This window comes from Elgaria multicarinata, chromosome 3 (assembly GCF_023053635.1).
Source record: "Elgaria multicarinata webbii isolate HBS135686 ecotype San Diego chromosome 3, rElgMul1.1.pri, whole genome shotgun sequence".
NCBI classification, from domain to species: Eukaryota; Metazoa; Chordata; class Lepidosauria; order Squamata; family Anguidae; genus Elgaria; species Elgaria multicarinata.
In genome coordinates, this window is record NC_086173.1 from 11,243,424 (window position 1) to 11,262,603 (window position 19,180).

Consider the following 19,180-nt stretch of genomic DNA (forward strand, 5'->3'; position numbering starts at 1 on the left):
TCCCTGGTAAGTGAGTGCACAATGGCAGCTTAAGTTGAATATACATTCTGGCAGATATATATTTATATCTTTATATTCTGTATTTATATGGCAGTCGAAAACAAAAACAAAACAGCAGAAACATCATTTATGAAAACAATTCTGTAGGAGCACTGGGAGAGAGTAATAATAATAATATGCAAATGCATTCTATGCAGTGCAAACACAACAGAGGTAACCTGCCATACAGACATGGGGCTATATGTAAGGGGGGCACTTGTGAATTGCCAATAAAGAAAACATGCATCACCCAAAAGGTGGGCACTTATTTGCATAAAATTTGCATATGCTAATTTGATGGTATAAATACAAATTTGGAAATATTTATTCTAAGTTAAACAGGAATGCAGTACATGCATACCACTATAGTGTGGAAGACTGTAACCAGGATATCTGTGTGTCCTGTTCAGTTTGCTGTCACAGCTTCATATGGCTCTTTATCTTTAAAGCAGGGCTGAAATGGACTAGGGATGTCAGAGAAATCTACAACAGAAGCAAATGATTTTGATTGTTTACGAATCCAGTGCGTGGATTCTGCAGACTTGCAGAGCATTTTTCTGACCTTCAGGAATTTTGTGCAAATTTTGTCATAGAAAAATATGCAAAAATTAAACAACCCAGCCATACATATTCTCAATAGGCTAAAGCATGAAATGGGATAATATTGAGAATTTGCACATGGGGGAATTTGCGCATTTTTGCACATACAGATTTGCACAAATTCACGTTTGCACAAATTTGGGAACTAAGAAAAGTCCAATTCCTTTGATGGGCGGATCATGGAATGAAAGGCACCTGACAAACTGTGAAACATAGACATAATGGATTTTACACAATCTGTACATTGATGGATTGGACAGCCCTTCAAATTGAGGATGCTTCCAAAATAGAGGTCAGTTGTCTGGAAGTCCTTCAAACAGAGCATTATCCTCTGTAAAAGAGGACACTTGGCCACCCTACCTATATGATATACGACCCATGGCTGACAATAAGAAATCCAGCTGGGAGGTGCCATGTCTTAGAAATAATAGGGCTAATTTTCATTATAGCATGTTATATACATTGCGCACACACACACACACACTTCTATATGAGAAAATGCATATTTTGTAACGGGAGTACTGGTACTTACAATACATGCATGTGTGCAGATTGTGTTTTTATTCGTTATTGTAAACTGCTCTTGAAATTTTGAACTGGGGTGGTGGTGCTGGTATAAAAATGTTTAAATAAAATAAATAACTATTGGAAATTGAGTCCCTGCAACCAACTGTTGCCAGACCCATGCATCCCACCAGGATTGCATGATGTAGAATTGATCCATGCCAGTGTTAGTCACATCCAGAAACATACAAGATTGCTGGGGAACGTGGGTGAGAAGGTGCTGTTGCACCATGTCCTGCCTTGTTGGTCCCTAGCTGATGGCTGGTTGGCCACTGTGTGAACAGAGTGCTGGACTAGATGGACCCTTGGTCTGATCCATCAGGGCACTTCTCATGTTCTCACATGATGCAAAAGAAGGGTGTGAGGAGAGGCTCTCCATGTTACAAATACAGCAGGGGGAACTCCGTTCCCATAGAGGCCATTCTGGCAGTGTCTGCCTGAAGCCTGTCCTATGTAGGGCAGCTTGTGGAACTTCACTTCAGATCAGTTCCTGCTACCATATAATTTACATGTCAGCAATTTCAGTCAGATGCGTCAGTAATACAGACCAGCTGAATTTTTCATTGTCGATTAATGAGTGCCCCAGAACCAAATTAGGAGTGAATTCATACAGTCATTCGAGGAAGGCCAGCTTGGGGTCTCTGTGTTATCTGGGTTGTTTTCAGCCAGCATAGTTCAGGGCTGGCCTTCCATGAGCTAAGGTGAGGCTCTTGGCTCAGGCGGATAGGGAAAGGTGGAAGATCACGCCTCTGCCCATCTGCTGCTGCTATTGGCCTCCTTCAGGGCTGCCCACCCGTCCCACTGCTACCACCTGTATAGGCCCCTCCCCGCCCCACTGTCATTGGCTGTCTGCCTGCCCCATGACCCAATGAGAATGCCAAGGATAGATAAGTGTGCCTGCTGATGGCAGAATGTCTGGAGGTTGTTGCCTAGAATTCTAGGACTGCCACCTCTGTTTTGCCACAGCAGTACTTGTCATTGCAGCCAAGTAGCCAGCAGCAGTGCTATTAGGGTCCCTGGGGTCATCTCCTCCAGTTCCCCCGATGGCTCACAAGATAGTCCGGTACACCATAAGGTGGAAGCAGAGCAGCTGGTTGGGCTTGGCCAGCATTTGTTCAGCCGGACCAGCATTCATTGGGCTTAACCAGCGTTTGTTGGGCCTCACCAACATTTTCAGGTCTGCCTCAGGCAGCAAAATGTCTCTTGACAAGCCCGGAAATAGATCCATGCTAAGTACATGTTGAGGGAATCAGAAGTAGCACTCAAACTCAGCATGGGCTACCCAATGGATCTACACTCCTGAGGAGCCACCAGTTGGAGAGGGGCCACAGCTCAATGGTAGAGTACCAGCAAAATGTCCCAGTTTCAACTCACCGCATCCCCCGATAGGGCTTGGAAATAATCCTGCCTGAAACCCTGGAGAGCCTCTGCCAGTCTGTGTTGGCAATACATGGTTTGACTGAGTAAAGGACAGTTTCCTGTGTTGCTACAATTGCCTCACCATGAGGGCAACAAGTTCTGTGAGCATGACACTGATTCTGAATAGGGACTGCTGAAATTGGTGAGGGCTTTGTGAGCACTCACCCCACCACCACTACAGCCCACCCCCATGAAAAGGGGTTTACCATTAATGCAGCGGAGGAAAGGGGGCAAAGAGCATGATCCAAGAAGCCCGGGCAGACCCATGCCTGAGAGCTTGCAGAGGTTTGCAAGTGCTCAGGCACAGGTCTGCCCTCTTGCCAGGCTCATCTGGTTGGGTCCATGAGGGCCAGACCCAACCAAACCCTCACGACATCCAAAATTCTGAAACTGCCCAGATGGCTGTACAAAGTGTCCCTGCAGTTGATTGAACTGTCCAATAAATATCTGCTGGAATTCAATATGTGTTAGAAGGATAGATGAGCTGGTGAATGACCTCTTGGCTGCCTTTTCCAGTTTCTGAATCTGTCAGAACATGTGTCTTTTACAAGGGTGTTTCATCTTGATTTGGAGGTGGAATGGGATGGAAGTTCCACACCTTTCTTGGCAACCTGCACCCATGTTTAATCATCATCCCCTGGTATTAATTTGTGTCATGGCTTGAACTGGAACCTGTCCAATTGCATCTCCCAGCTGTTGGTGCCTGTTTTATCTCCCTCTTGACTGTATTAGCAAATCCTTCCCTGTTCAATTACTCTTCTCATGTGGGCTGGCCTGGGGTGCTTCTGCTGCTCCTACTTAACAGTTCGTTTGTGGTGCGTAGGTCGATAAATAATGAGACAAGACGAGAATAGCTGGGTTTAAATGGGGACACATTTGTTAACGATCTGCAAAAGGGTAGGAATCCTATCAGGAACCAAGCCATTCATGGCCCGTGGGCAAGTGCTGCACCATTTGCCTTCACACGGGCTTGCCCATTGTGGGGTAGGGAGACCTTCCTTTGTCACCCCCAACTCAGGCCACAAGGCTCAGAGTGGGTGAGTAGGGTTGGCCCCAAAGGTAAGCCTTATCTCTCCAGCTAGGCCATGGAGCTCAAAGCTGGGAGCCTCTGATCTTACCACTCACCCTGAACAGTGCCTATGAATGCTCACCAATTCCGCTCTGGATGCTCGTACCTAGCGCCAAATGAAATGTGACCAAATTGAATCAACAAATTAACCTATTTAATACTCCCAAGCTGCCTTACAGGGTGAAGTAGGTGAAAAAAACTCATGCACAATTCAGTACAAGAGTAAAAAAAATCCTATTTGGCCTCCTAATGGCAACCAGTGAGCCCACACTGCATACAGGGAGGGAGGGAGGGAGGGATCTGTGCAGCAAAGATGAGACTGGGAGGGGTGATTTTTTATTTATGAACCCTCCCAGCCAAGTGGCACCGTGATGTGCCCATCTAATAGTTGGTGGGCACGTCTCATCCTCTCCCCCACCCACAAACGCCTCCCCACGTCCAGGCTAAGCCGGGCGTGGCAGAATGGCACTTGTGACCAGAGTTGCTTGTGTTTTGGCTTTCTACAGAGTCACAATTTGACATTGTTCCATTCTGACAAGGGTAATGGGACGGCAGGGTGGTGGAGTGGTAGTGGTGAAGGAGCAATATGCTTTCTACATGACCCTTCTGTATAAGTGCTATTTTCCAACTGTTCTGTAAGTACCTTTCATTAGGGTGACCATATGGAAAGGAGGACAGGGCTCCTGTATCTTTAACAGTTGTGATAAGGAGGGAATTTCACCAGGTGCTGTATGCATATAAATGACACCTGCTGAAATTTCGTTTTCTATACAACTGTTAAAGATACAGGAGCCTGGTCCTCCATTCCATATGGACATCCTAAACTTCCTTCCTTTCAAGTCTCCCTATCCCCTCCAGGAGGCAGGAACTGTTGAGAAAGTCCCCTTCCTTCTTGTCCAACAAAAAGGGGGAAAAGATATGCTATTGCTGATGCAGGACTGAAAGGGGAAAGACCTTGAATAAAGTACAGTATCTTACAGATCACGTAAGACCAGGCTCCTGCAGTTGTTTTGTGGACTGCAACTCCCATCATCCCTAGCCAGCAAAGCCAATGGGGAGGTCTGCTGAGAGTTGCAGCCCAACAACATCTGGAAGGCCACACATCCCCCAACCTTGCTATAAGAACTAACATGGGGGAGTGATATTAGAGATCTTGATGCTCCACATAGTTGGACTCATGAAGTTATAGAAAAAATCAGATTTCTTTTTTACATTAAATTCGAGCACGCAAATTCATCTGATATTATTTCTTAAAACAACAACAACCCTATAGCTTAACTGGAAAGTATTTGATTGCAATATCAGATGAATGAAGTTTCTTTACAAGCATGACAGTACTAAACCTCATTGAGTTCAGTGGCTTATTTTCCAGGTAAGGGAGTATATAAGCCTTCCCCAACCTGGTGCTCTTGAGATGTTTTGGATTACAGTTCCCATCAACCCTTGTCACATGCCATGCTGGACAGGACTGATGGGAGTTGTCGCTGAAAAAAACTCAAGGCACCAGATTGGAGAAGGCTGGAAATATAGGATTACAGCCTAAGAATCTGGAAACACTTCTCTGAGCTTGTAACTAACTAGTGCTATGCCGAAAATTTCCATTATTCCAGTTTCAGTATTTCAGGGGATGGGAACTCTGGTTTCTACACAACTTTTTTAAGTGTGAGAAGTTTTGAAGTGTATTATTATTATTATTATTATTATTATTATTATTATTATTATTATTATTATTTAAAAAACACTCCTGGTATTCTTCCTGAATACCTATTGGAGAGGGTGACACATGGTCTCCAAGAGGCGTTCAGGAAGAACTGCCTTGCTCCTTCAAGTGCTGGGAGTGTTTTGGCTTGGTTTGTTTTTAAAGAGCAGAAAGAAGACACACACACCCCTGCTAAACAACCAGCTACACTTTTAAAAGGTATGTGGAAATGCTGTCCCCCTCCCCAAGGAGAAAACTTCTCTGAAATTCTCCCCCTCCCTGTGAAAGAGGCAGGAAAAAAACAAAGACTCTTTTGCAGGGAGAAAAATACTTCCCAAAAATAGGGGGCAAGATTCAGCACAGCACTACTTGTAACTGTTTGACAACATTCTGCATAAATCTGACTACAGGCTTAGGTGTATCTCCGACCAGAGATGTTGTCTTCGATGCCTCCGCTGCTTCAACTAACTCTCCTAACTGTCTGTTCAGCTGGAACTGGTGCAGTTGGCTGCTGCGCCAGCCGAGACACCACACACAGCCATTGAGCAAGCAAATTGCATTTGCAAATATCTTCGTGCAGTGACTCTTAACCTGGGGCTATGGACATTGTGCTGCAGTGTGTGACGAGATGAGAAAGGAACTGATGCTTGTGAGGAATACAGTCCTGGGTTATTTGGGGATCCAAGGAGCTTGGGTTTCCTCCTTAACCTAGACTAGCTGAAGGTGAGAGAACGATGGCACATAGAGCAATCTTCCCAAACCTGGTGACCGCCAGATGTTTTGGACTCTAACTCCCATCAGCCCCGAGCAGCATGGTCGTGGCAAGGAATGATGGGAGTTGTGATCCAAAACATCTGGAGACACCAAAATAATAGAGGATGGGAACTACTAACTTTGAGTCTGACAGGGGCTGGGGAGTGTATCCAGAAGTTGTTGTTATTGTTGTTATTATTATTATTATTATTATTATTATTATTATTATTATTTCTATCCTGCCTTTTTTCCTCCAAGGAACCCATGGCGGCATACATAATCCTCCTCCTCCTCTCCATTTTATCCTCTCAACAACAACCCTGTGAGGTAGGCTGGGCTGAGAGTCTGTGAGTGGCCCAAGGTCACCCAGTGGGTTTCCATGGCCGAGTGGGGACTAGAACCCGGATCCCCTGACTCTCAGTCCAACACCTTAGCAACTACACTACACCACACCATACTAGTGCACCAATGAGTAGAATATGTTCTGAGAGCCAGTTCCCTTTGATTTATGGCTAAGACCTACAAATGAGATTGCCCTCTGGTAATGAAAATCAAAATCCCCCCAAACATGTAACAACTTGGCAGCAGCCAACATGGAGGCATTTCATCTGCCTTCCCATTTTGATGCCTCTTATCCTTTGGCAGAAGAGGAAGCCACCATTGGCAGCTCCTCTAACCAAAGCAGCTGCACAGCTTGGACATGTTCTGAAATGGTAAAACGGACTCTATCAGTTTGAAGGGAATAATTTATACCTATTTTATCCAATTAATCAAAATATCAGGGTCACTTGGGGCAAGCCCCTTCTACTTGCCAGATAACTTAGCATAGAGATGTGGCCAGCATTGGTGCAAGGAAGCACTGAGTCATGTACACTTGATGAATCGATGCTTATATATGTAGATTAAGTTTTAAATTGTGTGTTAGCAAAAAGCAAATATAGTTAAGAGAAGTATAGAAAATCTCACTAGCCAATTAAGTACTCAGGGGATAACAAGACATGAACACTTTTGCCAGTTCTTGGTTCTGTTTTCCAGATTATGTAATAAATGAGGCAAAAGAACAGCGTGCACCAATTACACATGATACTCCCTGGAAAGATTTTTAGATGAATGAGCTGGATTTACTTTCAATCACTGAGGAACCATATATTGTTTCTGATTTACTGGAAATTGCTCCCAATATTTGTTAGTTTGTTTAATTATTTGTGTATTCATTATTCTAAAAACTGAGTAAAATACCTTTTTTTAGGAGTATAAAAAGAAAATGGTACCATGGTGTTGAAAACAGAAAAGGAAAATGTGACGAAACATAGTGCAGAGATTATCAATACACCTTTCTGCTAGCAGAGGTTAATCCCTGCCGGGAGTGGACCCATCCAGTATCTTCCCTTTACTTCATAATTTTAAATCTGAATGTGACAGTGATGTAATTGGTTACTATACTCTGATGGACTAAAATAGGATTTGTTATGATGACCATATGAAAAGGGTGACAGGGCTCCTGTACCTTTAGCTATACTAAAGTGGCCAGATATTAAAGAGGGCAGGGCTGCTGCAGCTTTAACTGTTGTAATGAAGAGGGAATTACACCAGGTGCTGCAACCGTACAAATGACACCTGCTGAAATCCTCTTTTCTAAGATACAGGAGCCCTGTCCTCCTTTTCATATGGTCACCCTACAATGTGTGGCCTCCTCGAAGATTCTGCCTCATAATCCAAATAACAACCTCTTGTTTTCATATCCTGCTTTTCTTCGATTGCAAGACGCCATCGATTGTAAGACGCACACTAATTTCAGTACCACCAACAGAAAAAAAAAACCCTAAGAAATACCCGCGATTCGAAGACGCACCCCATTCTTAGAGATGTTTATATGGGAAAAAATGTGTGTCTTAGAATTGAAGAAATAGGGTATTTCCTGTTGTCTTCTTTGCTCACTGAAATTTCCCAACTTGTTCTGCGTTGTTATACCTGCTGGGGACATGAGCCTATAGCCTATTTTTGCTGATTTCCCCTTTCCGTAGGTCTTTGCTTGCTCGCAACCTAGGCCTAAAATCAAAACGTTGGTTCATATAACTTCCTTGCAGCTTCTCCCAGGCTAGACCTCTCTGGTTTGGTCTGTCTAGTGTTTACCTAATTAAGCAATTTGCCTTTGCTGCCCCCTTCAAGTTGTTCAGGGGAATGGAGGTGAATATTGATGTACCACCACATGAACCAGAAGGTCAGGATGAACCACAGAGATCTTTATTTGAAGATTTTTTTAAAAAATGCCAAACTTCTTATAGTTGCTGATTCCAAGGTCACTTGAGGATGATTTCTTGGCCCCAATCCAGAGAAAGCTACAGCACTTCCAGATGGGAGGATTCTAGCATTACCAATCAAAAGATGTTATGTAGCTAATCTGTTTTTAACTCCCATATATATTTGTGGAAGGAAGGAAGGAAGGAAGGAAGGAGAGAGGGGGGGAGAGGGAGAGGGAGAGAGAGATGGGATGGTTATAAGTTGAAGGAAGTGGATGCTTTAGGGTGGATTCCTGCATTGAGCAGGGGGTTGGACTCAATGGCCTTGGAGGCCCCTTCCAACTCTGTTATTCTATGATTCTATGACCCTGGTAAAATTTTGTGAATGAATCAGGACCATGGCATGAGAAAAGGCTAATCTGCAAAGACACTTAAGGCACAATCCTACGCATGTTTAAACAGAAAAATAGCCATTAACGGGACTTCTGTGCCCTTAATCACTTACCCATTGATCATAATGTGATGTAAGTCTGTCTTTCTCTGGATTTTGCTCATCACTTTTAGGATGTTTGTTTCTTTGATCAGGGGAAACTACTGAGATCATGTGGACTAGAGACACTAGACTGAAGAATATAGTCCAATTCTTGCTTAACTGTACTCTTTATTGTTTTTAGACGTATGTTTCTTTGTATGTTGTATGATTTTGTGGTTTAAACATTTGTATACTGTTTTTAATTGTTTTAACCTTATGTAAACTGCCCAGAGATCCTAGGCTATGGGGAGGTATAAAAATATAATAAATAATAATAATTTATGAATTGTATTTTGGGAGACTGCAGCTGTGGCGTTACATAGCCCCTCTTACGCTGTGCTGGTAGTTCAAAGTCTTACATTTGCTGCAGAACCAAAACGTCTTGAAATTCTTTATTTTAATTATTATTTCAATGCATGCAGGATTCTAGTCCCTGTTCACTATGGGGAGAAGCTTGCTAAGGAGTGGGTGATGCCTGATGCAAATGCACGGAGTGTACATGTATGTAAGCAGGATGTTCAGCAGTCTTAGAGTAGGTGCTTCAGGACTCTGCATCATTCCTACAGCATGTGCTAGCACAGCCTTCCTCAACCTGGGGCCCTCCAGATGTGTTGGACTGCATCTCCCAGAATGCCCCAGCCTGGCTGGGGCATTCTGGGAGTTGTAGTCCAACACATCTGGAGCGCCCCAGGTTGAGGAAGGCTGTACAAGCAGAACCGAATAAATTACTTTAAAATATGTATATGAAACATTTATTTCAAGTTTGAAGCCCTGATGATTGTGGAGAATCTCTGCCTTTTCATTATGGATGTCCTTCCCTGTAGTGGACCAAACTAAATTGATGCCTGATTTCTCCTAATTTAAATGTTTGTTGTTCTGCTCTCAGACTCTCATTTGCACTATCTCCCTCTACTGGATTAATTAGGTTATGCTTTTTTTAAAGAAGAAGAAGAAGAAGAAGAAGAAGAAGAAGAAGAAGAAGAAGAAGAAGAAGAAGAAGAAGAAAGGCTCTACTGCTTTCATCACAACAGGATCTTTTTTATCCAGTTGCTAATTAACCGCTCAACCTTCTTAATTGAGGAAGCTATAGAAGAGGACTGATCTCAGGCCCAGCAATGCCATACTCCCAGGAGTGGGGATCCTCTTTTCAGCCTGAGGGATGAATTCCATTTCAGAGAAGCTCTCAGGAGCTGCATTCCAGTGGTGGGCGGGGCCAAGGGTGAAAGGGGAGGGGCCAAAAATCAAAAGGGGTGGAGTCAAAATAGCAGCATATTGTACCTTAAAGCTCTTACTGCCAGTAACGAATCCTTAAGGAGAGAGGCTTTTCAGTCTTTTAGAAAGGGGAAAAAACTGCAGAAAAGCTGGGAGACCACAGAACAGTCTGTGGTTGGAGGAGAGGTACAGAGGCCTGTGCAGAAGGTCAGATTGGGATGCCAGGAGGGCTGCATTTGGCCCCTTGACCTGAGGTTCTCTACCCCTACTATACTCCAAGGGGCATGGGGGAGAAGATACATCCTCTGCTACACCGTCATAACAACCACCATAACTTATACGTGCTCAGCCTGGGTGGAAGGAAGCACACTGCTTGGGAAATTGTCCAAAGGGTAGATACATCCCCAGCATCCATAGAAATATTGCCAAAGTGCACCAGCCAGATTTGCTCAGGGCTAAACTAGATATTACCCCCCAAAGTGTAGCTGCTGTTAAAAGCAAACACCAAGCACCCGTGTTTTTTTCCCCATCTCACAATGACGGGTTCACATGACACAGTAGCCCAAGGGTGAAACAACCCATGGGCTGCCGTGCACAAGCAGGAGAGAGTGCCAGCCTCTTCTGTGTTTCCTTAGAAGCTAAACAACCAAGTGGCTAGTCATGGGTTGTTGTTGGGTTAACAGACTTTTCCCAACTTAGGGTCCCCAGTTGTTGTTAGACTGCAATTCCCACCAGCCCCAGTCAGCATGGCATGGCTGGGGATACTCGCCATTGTGCTCCAACATCTGGGGAACTGACCCCAATGGCACAATGTCCCACATTTCCATGTCCCCTTTCATCCCCAGCCAGTGATGTGGAGGAAGGGACGGGGAATCCAAGAATGTTGTGACATGAGGACAAGGGGGTAATTGGGGAGGAGACAGAGGGGGAAATTAACTGTATGATGACTGTTTTTGGTAGCAGCCAGACACTTTAGGATAAAATTTGTACCAGTTCCTCCTCAGTGGGGTCATATGAGTCTTGGCATGCCAGTGTTAGCACTCTCCTGGAGGCCTGTGATGCTGTTATGGGATGGTGCCAAATTCAGGTAAGATTTCTGCCCTCTAGAGCATCCTTTGGGGGCTTCCATCATAATCCCAAAACCTTCCTTGAAAACAGGGGTGTTGACCCTCAGGCCTGTGGGCCAGATGTGGCCTGCATAGGATCCTAGACCCTTCAGGGTTCCCCAGGTGGCCATGCCCCCTTCCCTTGGACCAACCCATTTGCCTCAATCACTGATAGTTTGGTGGTCTCCTTGCTGTTTGTGCAGTCTGTCCCCATGCTCCATCTTAGTTACTAATAGTAAGGGCTTGAAGCTAAAATATGATTTCCCCCCCCCCCAGTGCTTTTGTCCTTTCCTCCTTTTGACATTGGCCCCAGCTACCCATGGAATATGGCCCCTGAGAGTTTCTTTGAAATGCAGTGGAGGCTGGTGGCTCCAATGCCAGTGGGATTCTGAATCCTCTTTGGGTTTCAGTTAGAACCATTCAAAACTCTGAAGAAGCTATCCAAAGTGTTGAAGTGCTTTGGATAGCAGGCATCTAAGGGAGCTATCCAACGTGCTGAAGCGTAGTGGAGAACAGGTCTCTGAGGGAGCTATCCAAGGTGCTGAAGTGCACTAGCTAGCAGGCCTCTAAAGGAGCTATCTAAAGTGCATTGGATAACAGGCATCTCAGGGAGCTATCCAAGGTGTTGAAGCATATTGGATAGCTCCTTTAGAGTTCTGACTGAAACTTGGAGCAGCTTCTCTACTGCACTAACATCAGATCCCCCAGCCTCCACTGCCGAAATGGATTTGTCCTTCGGGCTGAAAGAGGTTCAACACAGCTACTTTGAAAGGTGAGCTTAGGCAGCTTCTTTCTCCACTTCTCCCCAGCTCTAATCAGTATTCAGCTCAGGGTGGTTACATTATCATCCATATTTCATGGGTGCAAAGCAGGGAAAGGGAGCTTGAATTCCAGCTGGTGCTACAGACTGCAGGTTCCAGCTCAGCTCTCCAAAGAGGAGACTACATTGTGTGTCTGCTGAACCAAGAATGTAAGACAATCTAGTCTGTGAAACACCAGAAGGGCTCAGACATATGTGGGTGGATGAACCTTTCTTATCTCGCTTTTCTTATATGTAAAATAAATTCTCTCTGCCTGTCTATATAAGCCTGCCCCAACCTAGTGACCTTCAGATGTTTTGGATATCAACTTCCATTAGCCCCAGCCAATGGTCAGAAATGGTCATCAGAAGCAGTAAGCCCATATACCAGTTGCTGGGGAACATGGGTGGGAGGATGTTGTTGCACCTTTGTCCTGTTTGTGGGTTCTTGGTCGACACCTGGTTGTCCACTGTGTGAACAGAGTGCTGGATGAGATGGTCTGATCCAGCATCACTCTTCTTATGTTTTAATGCTGGGAGTTGTAATCGAAACATCTGAAGGGCACCCAGTTGGGGAATATAATGCTATAGTATGGGTGCAAAGGGCAGGCAATGGTGAGGCCCAGCCAAGCAGGAAAGTTCTCTACCAATGGCACAGACACCTGAGTTTTGCCCCAAATTGTGGAGGCTAAAATGACTCCCTTCTCCCCTCCCCAGCAAAAACAAAACAACAAAACACCATCCTGTGGTTGAGGGTTGCATCTGCATGTTACCCTTGACCACGAGTGGAGAGTTGCATGTACACACAAGTGCTTTGCTGGCTGGCACTGGATGTTCGGTTGGGTTCAGGTGTAGAAAGCTTAGAAGGCAATATATCTGAGCTTATTTTAAGGCAAATGGCTAGATTAATTTGCCATAAGGATTTTTCTTACAAGAGCAGTATAGATTGTATAAGATAGGTGGGATAGGATGGGATAGCTAAGAGAACCAAAGATTACTAGGCCTGGTGAAATATTGGTTCAAGAGGACCAGTTTGTGCTGAGTGAATTTGGGGAAGTGTTTGTTTGGATATCACGGTCATCTTTTTACTTTAAAAGGAAGAGAGGGAAAAGCTTGTGGTTAATGTGCCCTTTTTAGATATGTCACCAATCACAAAGTAAAGAGTGTGTGTATGTCTGTGTTTTTCCACACTGGGCCCCAAAGGGGCAAGCTCACCCATCATCCTGACCCCCTGATGGGGACAGGTTAAGAGACCTCTGCAGAAGGCCAGCATCAAATTACATTGCCGCAGGATCCACTCCCTAGGGTTTCCTTGCCACTTAGGGCAGAATGAGATGGAGGGGAGGGAATAGGCGAGGGTCAGAAGGGGGGGGAATCCTTACCCTCCCTTTCCCCCCTACACAAGTTCCTCACAGGCCCCACATGCAGAGCCGGCTCAAGACACTTTTGTTGCCTGAAGCAAAGAACAAGATGGTGTCCACCCACACCCACCCCATGCACAAAAGCTGAGCAGTCTGGCTATCCAACTTTGCTTCAGCGCTGACTTCCTCCACTCCTGAGGGCTGGAGGTTGGCTGAGGAAGTGCAAGGCAAACTGTGTGGGGCTCTATTCTCCAGCACTTGACTGCCACTCGCTACTCCAGTCCCCAGCATCTGCCACCTGAGGTGATTGCTTCACTCTGTCTAATGCTAGGGCTGGTTCTGCTGACATGTCTATGTGTATGTCTGTATTTCTTTTGTTTGTTTTTAAGATTTATATCCTGCCTTCCCCACATCCCAGACACCCACCTTTCCATGGGTGTCCTTACAAAATACAATAAAACAAATAATAAAGTATAACAACAACAACAACAACGACATAAAAGCATCAACAGATTAAAAATAATCTTGTGCCCCACAGTAACTCAACAGGTATCCAGACTTAAAATACATGTATTGGACACATGCCTATTGCTTCCCTGCTAACCCCTATCACCCCTTCATCTGTTGCATCTCCTGTGTTGTATTTTTGAATTGGAACTGCCCATTTTCATTCTGTCAAGCACTAAGCATGCAGATGATGCTGTATAAATAATAACAAATAATTGTGTCATGCAGTCCTATGCCTATTTACTCAGAATGACATCCTACTGTCTTCAGTGGGGCTTACTTCCTAGTAAGTGCATTTGGATTGCAGCCACACCATCTAAACTGGTGCAGAACAACTTCAGAGAGGCTTAAAAATAGCTAGGGAAATCCAAAGCTTTTCACCTGGCACCAAAATGAGGCTCCGCCTATTCCATAGACAGTGTGTCTAATTTCTCTATTCTTTTTCCATTGAGCAGGTGCAAAACATCTCCCAGTCCATGGAGGTGCTGGACCTTCGGACCTACCGGGACTTGCAGTATGTCCGTAACACTGAGTTGCTGATGAAAGGGCTGGATTCCAGGCTGAAAGTGGCCACCGACAGTCAGAAAAACCTGAATGTTAAAGGTTTCCAGGTAATTTGTTGCTTTGGGGGGGGGCAAGGAAACCCATAATGGGATGATATCATATTGTGTGTGTTGAATTTATGAGATGTCACCGGAGGAGTGATAAGGGAATAGGAATGCACAAGAATTCGGTTTTGGCTCATAGTACATGCAATCCTTCTGCTGAAAATGGTCGCAAATCCTGGACACGTGCTTGAGTTCCATTTGCACAACTGCGCCAATTTGATTTTGTGAAAAATTTACCCCTACATACTGAAAGCTCTGCTTTAATCTATGGAGGATAGTTGTGTGAATTTGGGGGAAATCGCACAATTTTCTCGTTAGCACAGATCAAGCAGCAATCAGAAATATGAACAGGAATTGGGTGTGAGACATGGCTTGTTCACGTATCCCTATATGGGATGGTGCTTTCAGCAGCAGTCACACAGTCCCCATAACATCTAGTTTCAGGTCAGACTGATCTTCATTAAAAAATAAAGAGCTTTTTATAGTGATATGGTGATTCACCATTGGGACAAGCTCTATTATTATTATTATTATTATTATTATTATTATTATTATTATTTATTTATTTATTTATTTAAATAGCACCATCAATGTACATGGTGCTGTACAGATAACACAGTAAATAGCAAGACCCTGCCGCATAGGCTTACAATCTAATAAGTTGTAGTAAACAATAAAGAGGGAAGGAGAATGCAAACAGGCACAGGGAAGTGTAAACAGGCACCGGGTAGGGAGAAGCTAACAGTATAGAGTCAGAACAAACTCAATATTTGAAGGCTATAGGGAAAAGAAAAGTTTTTAGCTGAGTTTTAAAAGCAGTGATTGAGTTTGTAGTTCTCAAGTGTTCTGGAAGAGCGTTCCAGGCGTAAGGGGCAGCAGAAGAAAAAGGACGAAGCCGAGTAAGGGAAGGGTTGACATGTTTTCTCTGCAATTTGCCACCTTGGGATCATGATGAAGGTAGTCTTAATAATAATAACAAGCAGTGCTTTAGGCAGATCTAATTTATATAAAGATTGATTGGAGTAGGGGAGCTGGCAGGGAGGGGACCTGTCATATACTTAGATATGGGCTCTCCTTGATCACATTCGTTTCAATGCTCAAGTGATTATACAGAGAAAACAAATCATTCTGAACACTGGGCACATTGGAAAGAAAAATGAATTGCTAATCAAACTGTGCAATCAATACCAGTTAGGGCTGTCAGTACATGAGTTTGAATTGATTAATCAATTACATCTGCATACATTTACAAGATTTGCATATTGTGACATTTGTCACTGAGAATGCTTATATATATATATATATATATATATATATATATATATATATATATATATGACAACCAGTAGGGAGTACTTCACTGACCATGAGAACTCTGCAAGAGTGGGTCATCATCGTAAGGAAGATCAATTTTGCATAGAATAATTTGGAGAGGCATTTAGTGAATGACAAGTAGAAGGTTATCCTCTCTTCCTCCCCCACTGCAAGTCATCTGATGATTGATTGATTTGGAGCACATTTTTATAATGTGCTGAAAAAGTGAGCCTGTTCTATATGGATTCTTGTTTGGTATTTCTTGGCTTTGAGTTAATTGTGACTTTGCCCTTTCTGGCTGTTGTTTCCAACCAACTGGTTTTGAGAGGTGCACTGCTTCTGATACTGGAGATAATGACACTGTTCAGACAATATGCTAAGCCCTGGTTAGGCTTCTAATCCTTTTGCAGCAAATGGTTAGCGTGCATGTTATGTAGCCACCATGGTTGGAAATGGTTGACATGACACACCAAGTCATGGTTCACATAACACACTAAGCCAAAAGGTTTAGCTCAAAATGCATAACTACAGTGGCTTAGCGTGTCTTCTAAACAAGGTCGCCTTAGCATGTTGTGTGAACCATTCCTAACCATGATGGCTACATAACCCCAGTTTAAACATGCGAATGAACCATTTGCTGCAAAAGGGTTAGCAGCCTAACCATGGCTTAGTGTGCTATCTGAACAGGCCCATTATATGACCCCTTGTATTTATTGATCATCTTATCCTCCGTGAGTTTGTCTAATCTAGGGTGACCATATGAAAAGGAGGACAGGGCTCCTGTATCTTTAACAGTTGTATTGAAAAGGAAATTTCAGCAGGTGTCGTTTGTATATATGGGGAACCTGGTGAAATTTCCTCTTCATCACCACAGTTAAACTGTAGGAGCTATACTAGAGTGACCAGATTTAAAAGAGGGCAGGGCGCCTGCAGCCTTAACTGTTGTGATGAAGAGGAAATTTCACCAGGTTCTCCATATATACAAACGACACCTGCTGAAATTTCCTTTTCAATACAACTGTTAAAGATACAGGAGCCCTGTCCTCCTTTTCATATGGTCACCCTAGTCTAATCCTCTTTTAAAGCCATCCAAGTTGGTGGCCATCTCCACACTTTGTGGTCAGGAATTCCAACACTGAACTATACTTCAATGGCAGAGCACAATGCTTTGCATGCGGGAGGTCCCGGATTCAATGCCTGGCAACTCCAGTTAAAAGAATATAGTAGTCTTTTTATTTATATTGTGTGTGTGTGTGTGTGTGTGTGTGTGTGTGTGTGTGTGTGTGTGTGTGAATATCAACAAAACAGAACAGAAAATACATCATGAAAAAGAAACAAAGAAACAAACTATATTACATATATAGAAATATCATTATTTTCCATCATGTGCACCGTTCATTTAAAGACAAAAACAACAAACGGAGAGAGGTTTCAAGAAAAGCAGACCAGATATCTGTTTATTTATCCACTTGCAAGTTGCGTCTATAGGACACCCATTCAAAAGTTGATTGTCTTATTAGGTCCTCGATCCATTGCATTATGGGAGGTGTGGATTTGTCCTTCCAATGTGATAGTATAATACTTTTGGCTGTCAAAAGGGCTCTGTAGATCCATTTGGGCTGGCCATGTGTTAACTTCCAAGAACCCGACCAGCAATTTAGAAAGAGATGGACGTTGTTCCATATTATAGGTTGTTTCAGTACAAAGTTTATCTATTAGTAGTCTTGAGAATCCCTCTCCTCCTTAGCAGGACGTAGCCTTTAGCCCTACTCTAGATTAGAGGTGGGGAACATTCTCTCCCTGAAGGTCCACAGTTCCCTGGGGAAAAGTGGTTGAGGATACATACCAGTGGAGGGTGGAGCCCAAGTGTAAAGTTGGTGGGGCCGAGAGAGAGAGAGAGAGAGAGATGGCTATAAAGGAAAAGAGTGATCTCTCCCTCTATGGGCAGTTCAGCGGCAGGACTCAACCACATTCCCTTTTCCCTGCTGCTGAGCTTCAACCTCTGATCAGCTGAATAGAGACTGCAGGGAGGTAAGTTTTAATCTCCCCTCCCTGCAATTTGCTCTCTACCAGCTCTGGTGAGCTAATTAGAATTTAAGGGGCTCTAGGGAGAGGGCCAGGTGCCTGGGGAAAGGTGGATGAGTCTGATAAGGAGGCCCTGTGGGCCATATCCAGCTCATGGACTGGAGGTTCCCCTACCCATGCCTTCACCCACTGCTGTGAATAACAATCTGGGAGTAAGATCTGGAGTAATATGGAAACTGCAGTTGCACCAGCCATACCGACAATTAGGAAAATGTTTCCTTCCTGAGTGAATATGTCTGGGTACCCAGGGATGCTTTGAGGGGCATATTCTCTACCCCTCTGAACTGTGGGTTTGCAAAGTATCCAGGGAATTTCAAAGATTGCTGAATTATCCCCAAGAAGGACAGAAAGCTTGTTGCGGTGTAGGGAATTGGCACCTCTCCTTGCTGTGTAATGCAGCCAAAGGAGATGTAGGCGTGAGCAGTGCAGCCTCAAACCTGGCAGCTGAAGAAGACAAGACATTGATTAAGTGTCAAAGCTGTAGCAAACGGCTTGGCTGACTTTAATCACAGCATGCAGGTGGTGGGCCCCAGGGACCTCTGGGCAACGCAGTCCATGAAGCAGGAGTACAGCCCAAGGGGATCCCTGCTTGGAAATCAAGGGATGGCAAGGAGGAATAGGGCAAAAGGGGGAGGGACAAACAGGGCCCCATTCCCTCTGAGCAGCTGGGGTGTGGGGGCAGTTTGAGGAAATGCCCAGGCAGCGCTGAAACCACCAATAAAGCAATTCACGGAGGAGAAGGAGGAGGAGGAGGGCAGTGGTTTAAATGGAGCTATGATCTCAACCAAATGTTGGCAGTAAGTAGTCCTGCTGCCTGGTTCTACTGGGTTGAAGAGGCAGAGAGTCCTGGCCAGAACCAGATCAAAACTAAAAGTGAAAAATCTCTCTCTCATTGAACTGCTTCATAACATTGAAAACTGGGTTACTATCAACATGAGCGATAAATGGACACCATATTGGGAGAAAGTCTCACTGGAAACACTTCTGACAACAGCTAGATTTTATATTTTCAAAAATAAAGTACCCAACATCTCCCTTTCCTCTTTCTGGCTCCTAGAAGCCCCAGTGCGAGCTGCAGGTCCTTCCTGAAAACATCACATGATCTGGGGGCTGTCTTCATGATGTTAGGTTGGCACCACTCCGCCGCCATTGGTCTCCAGTGGCAGCAACTTGTCTTAATGAACAGAGGCAGCGCAGGTTGTCTGATGGTCATTAAGCTCGCCACCCCTGCCCCCTCCTCCTCCTCCTCCCATCGCTTCCAGTGACCAATAGG

General features: G+C 44.3%; 1 protein-coding gene across 1 annotated transcript in view; it reads left to right on the top strand.

The window, feature by feature from the left end:
- Positions 1 to 19,180, top strand: part of OLFM2 (olfactomedin 2) — a 178,153-nt gene that overhangs the window by 110,142 nt on the left and 48,831 nt on the right. The window contains exon 3 of the mRNA XM_063119280.1: positions 14,356 to 14,511. Within this exon, the coding sequence (XP_062975350.1) occupies positions 14,356 to 14,511 (156 nt within the window). The remainder of the gene's footprint in view (positions 1 to 14,355; positions 14,512 to 19,180) is intronic.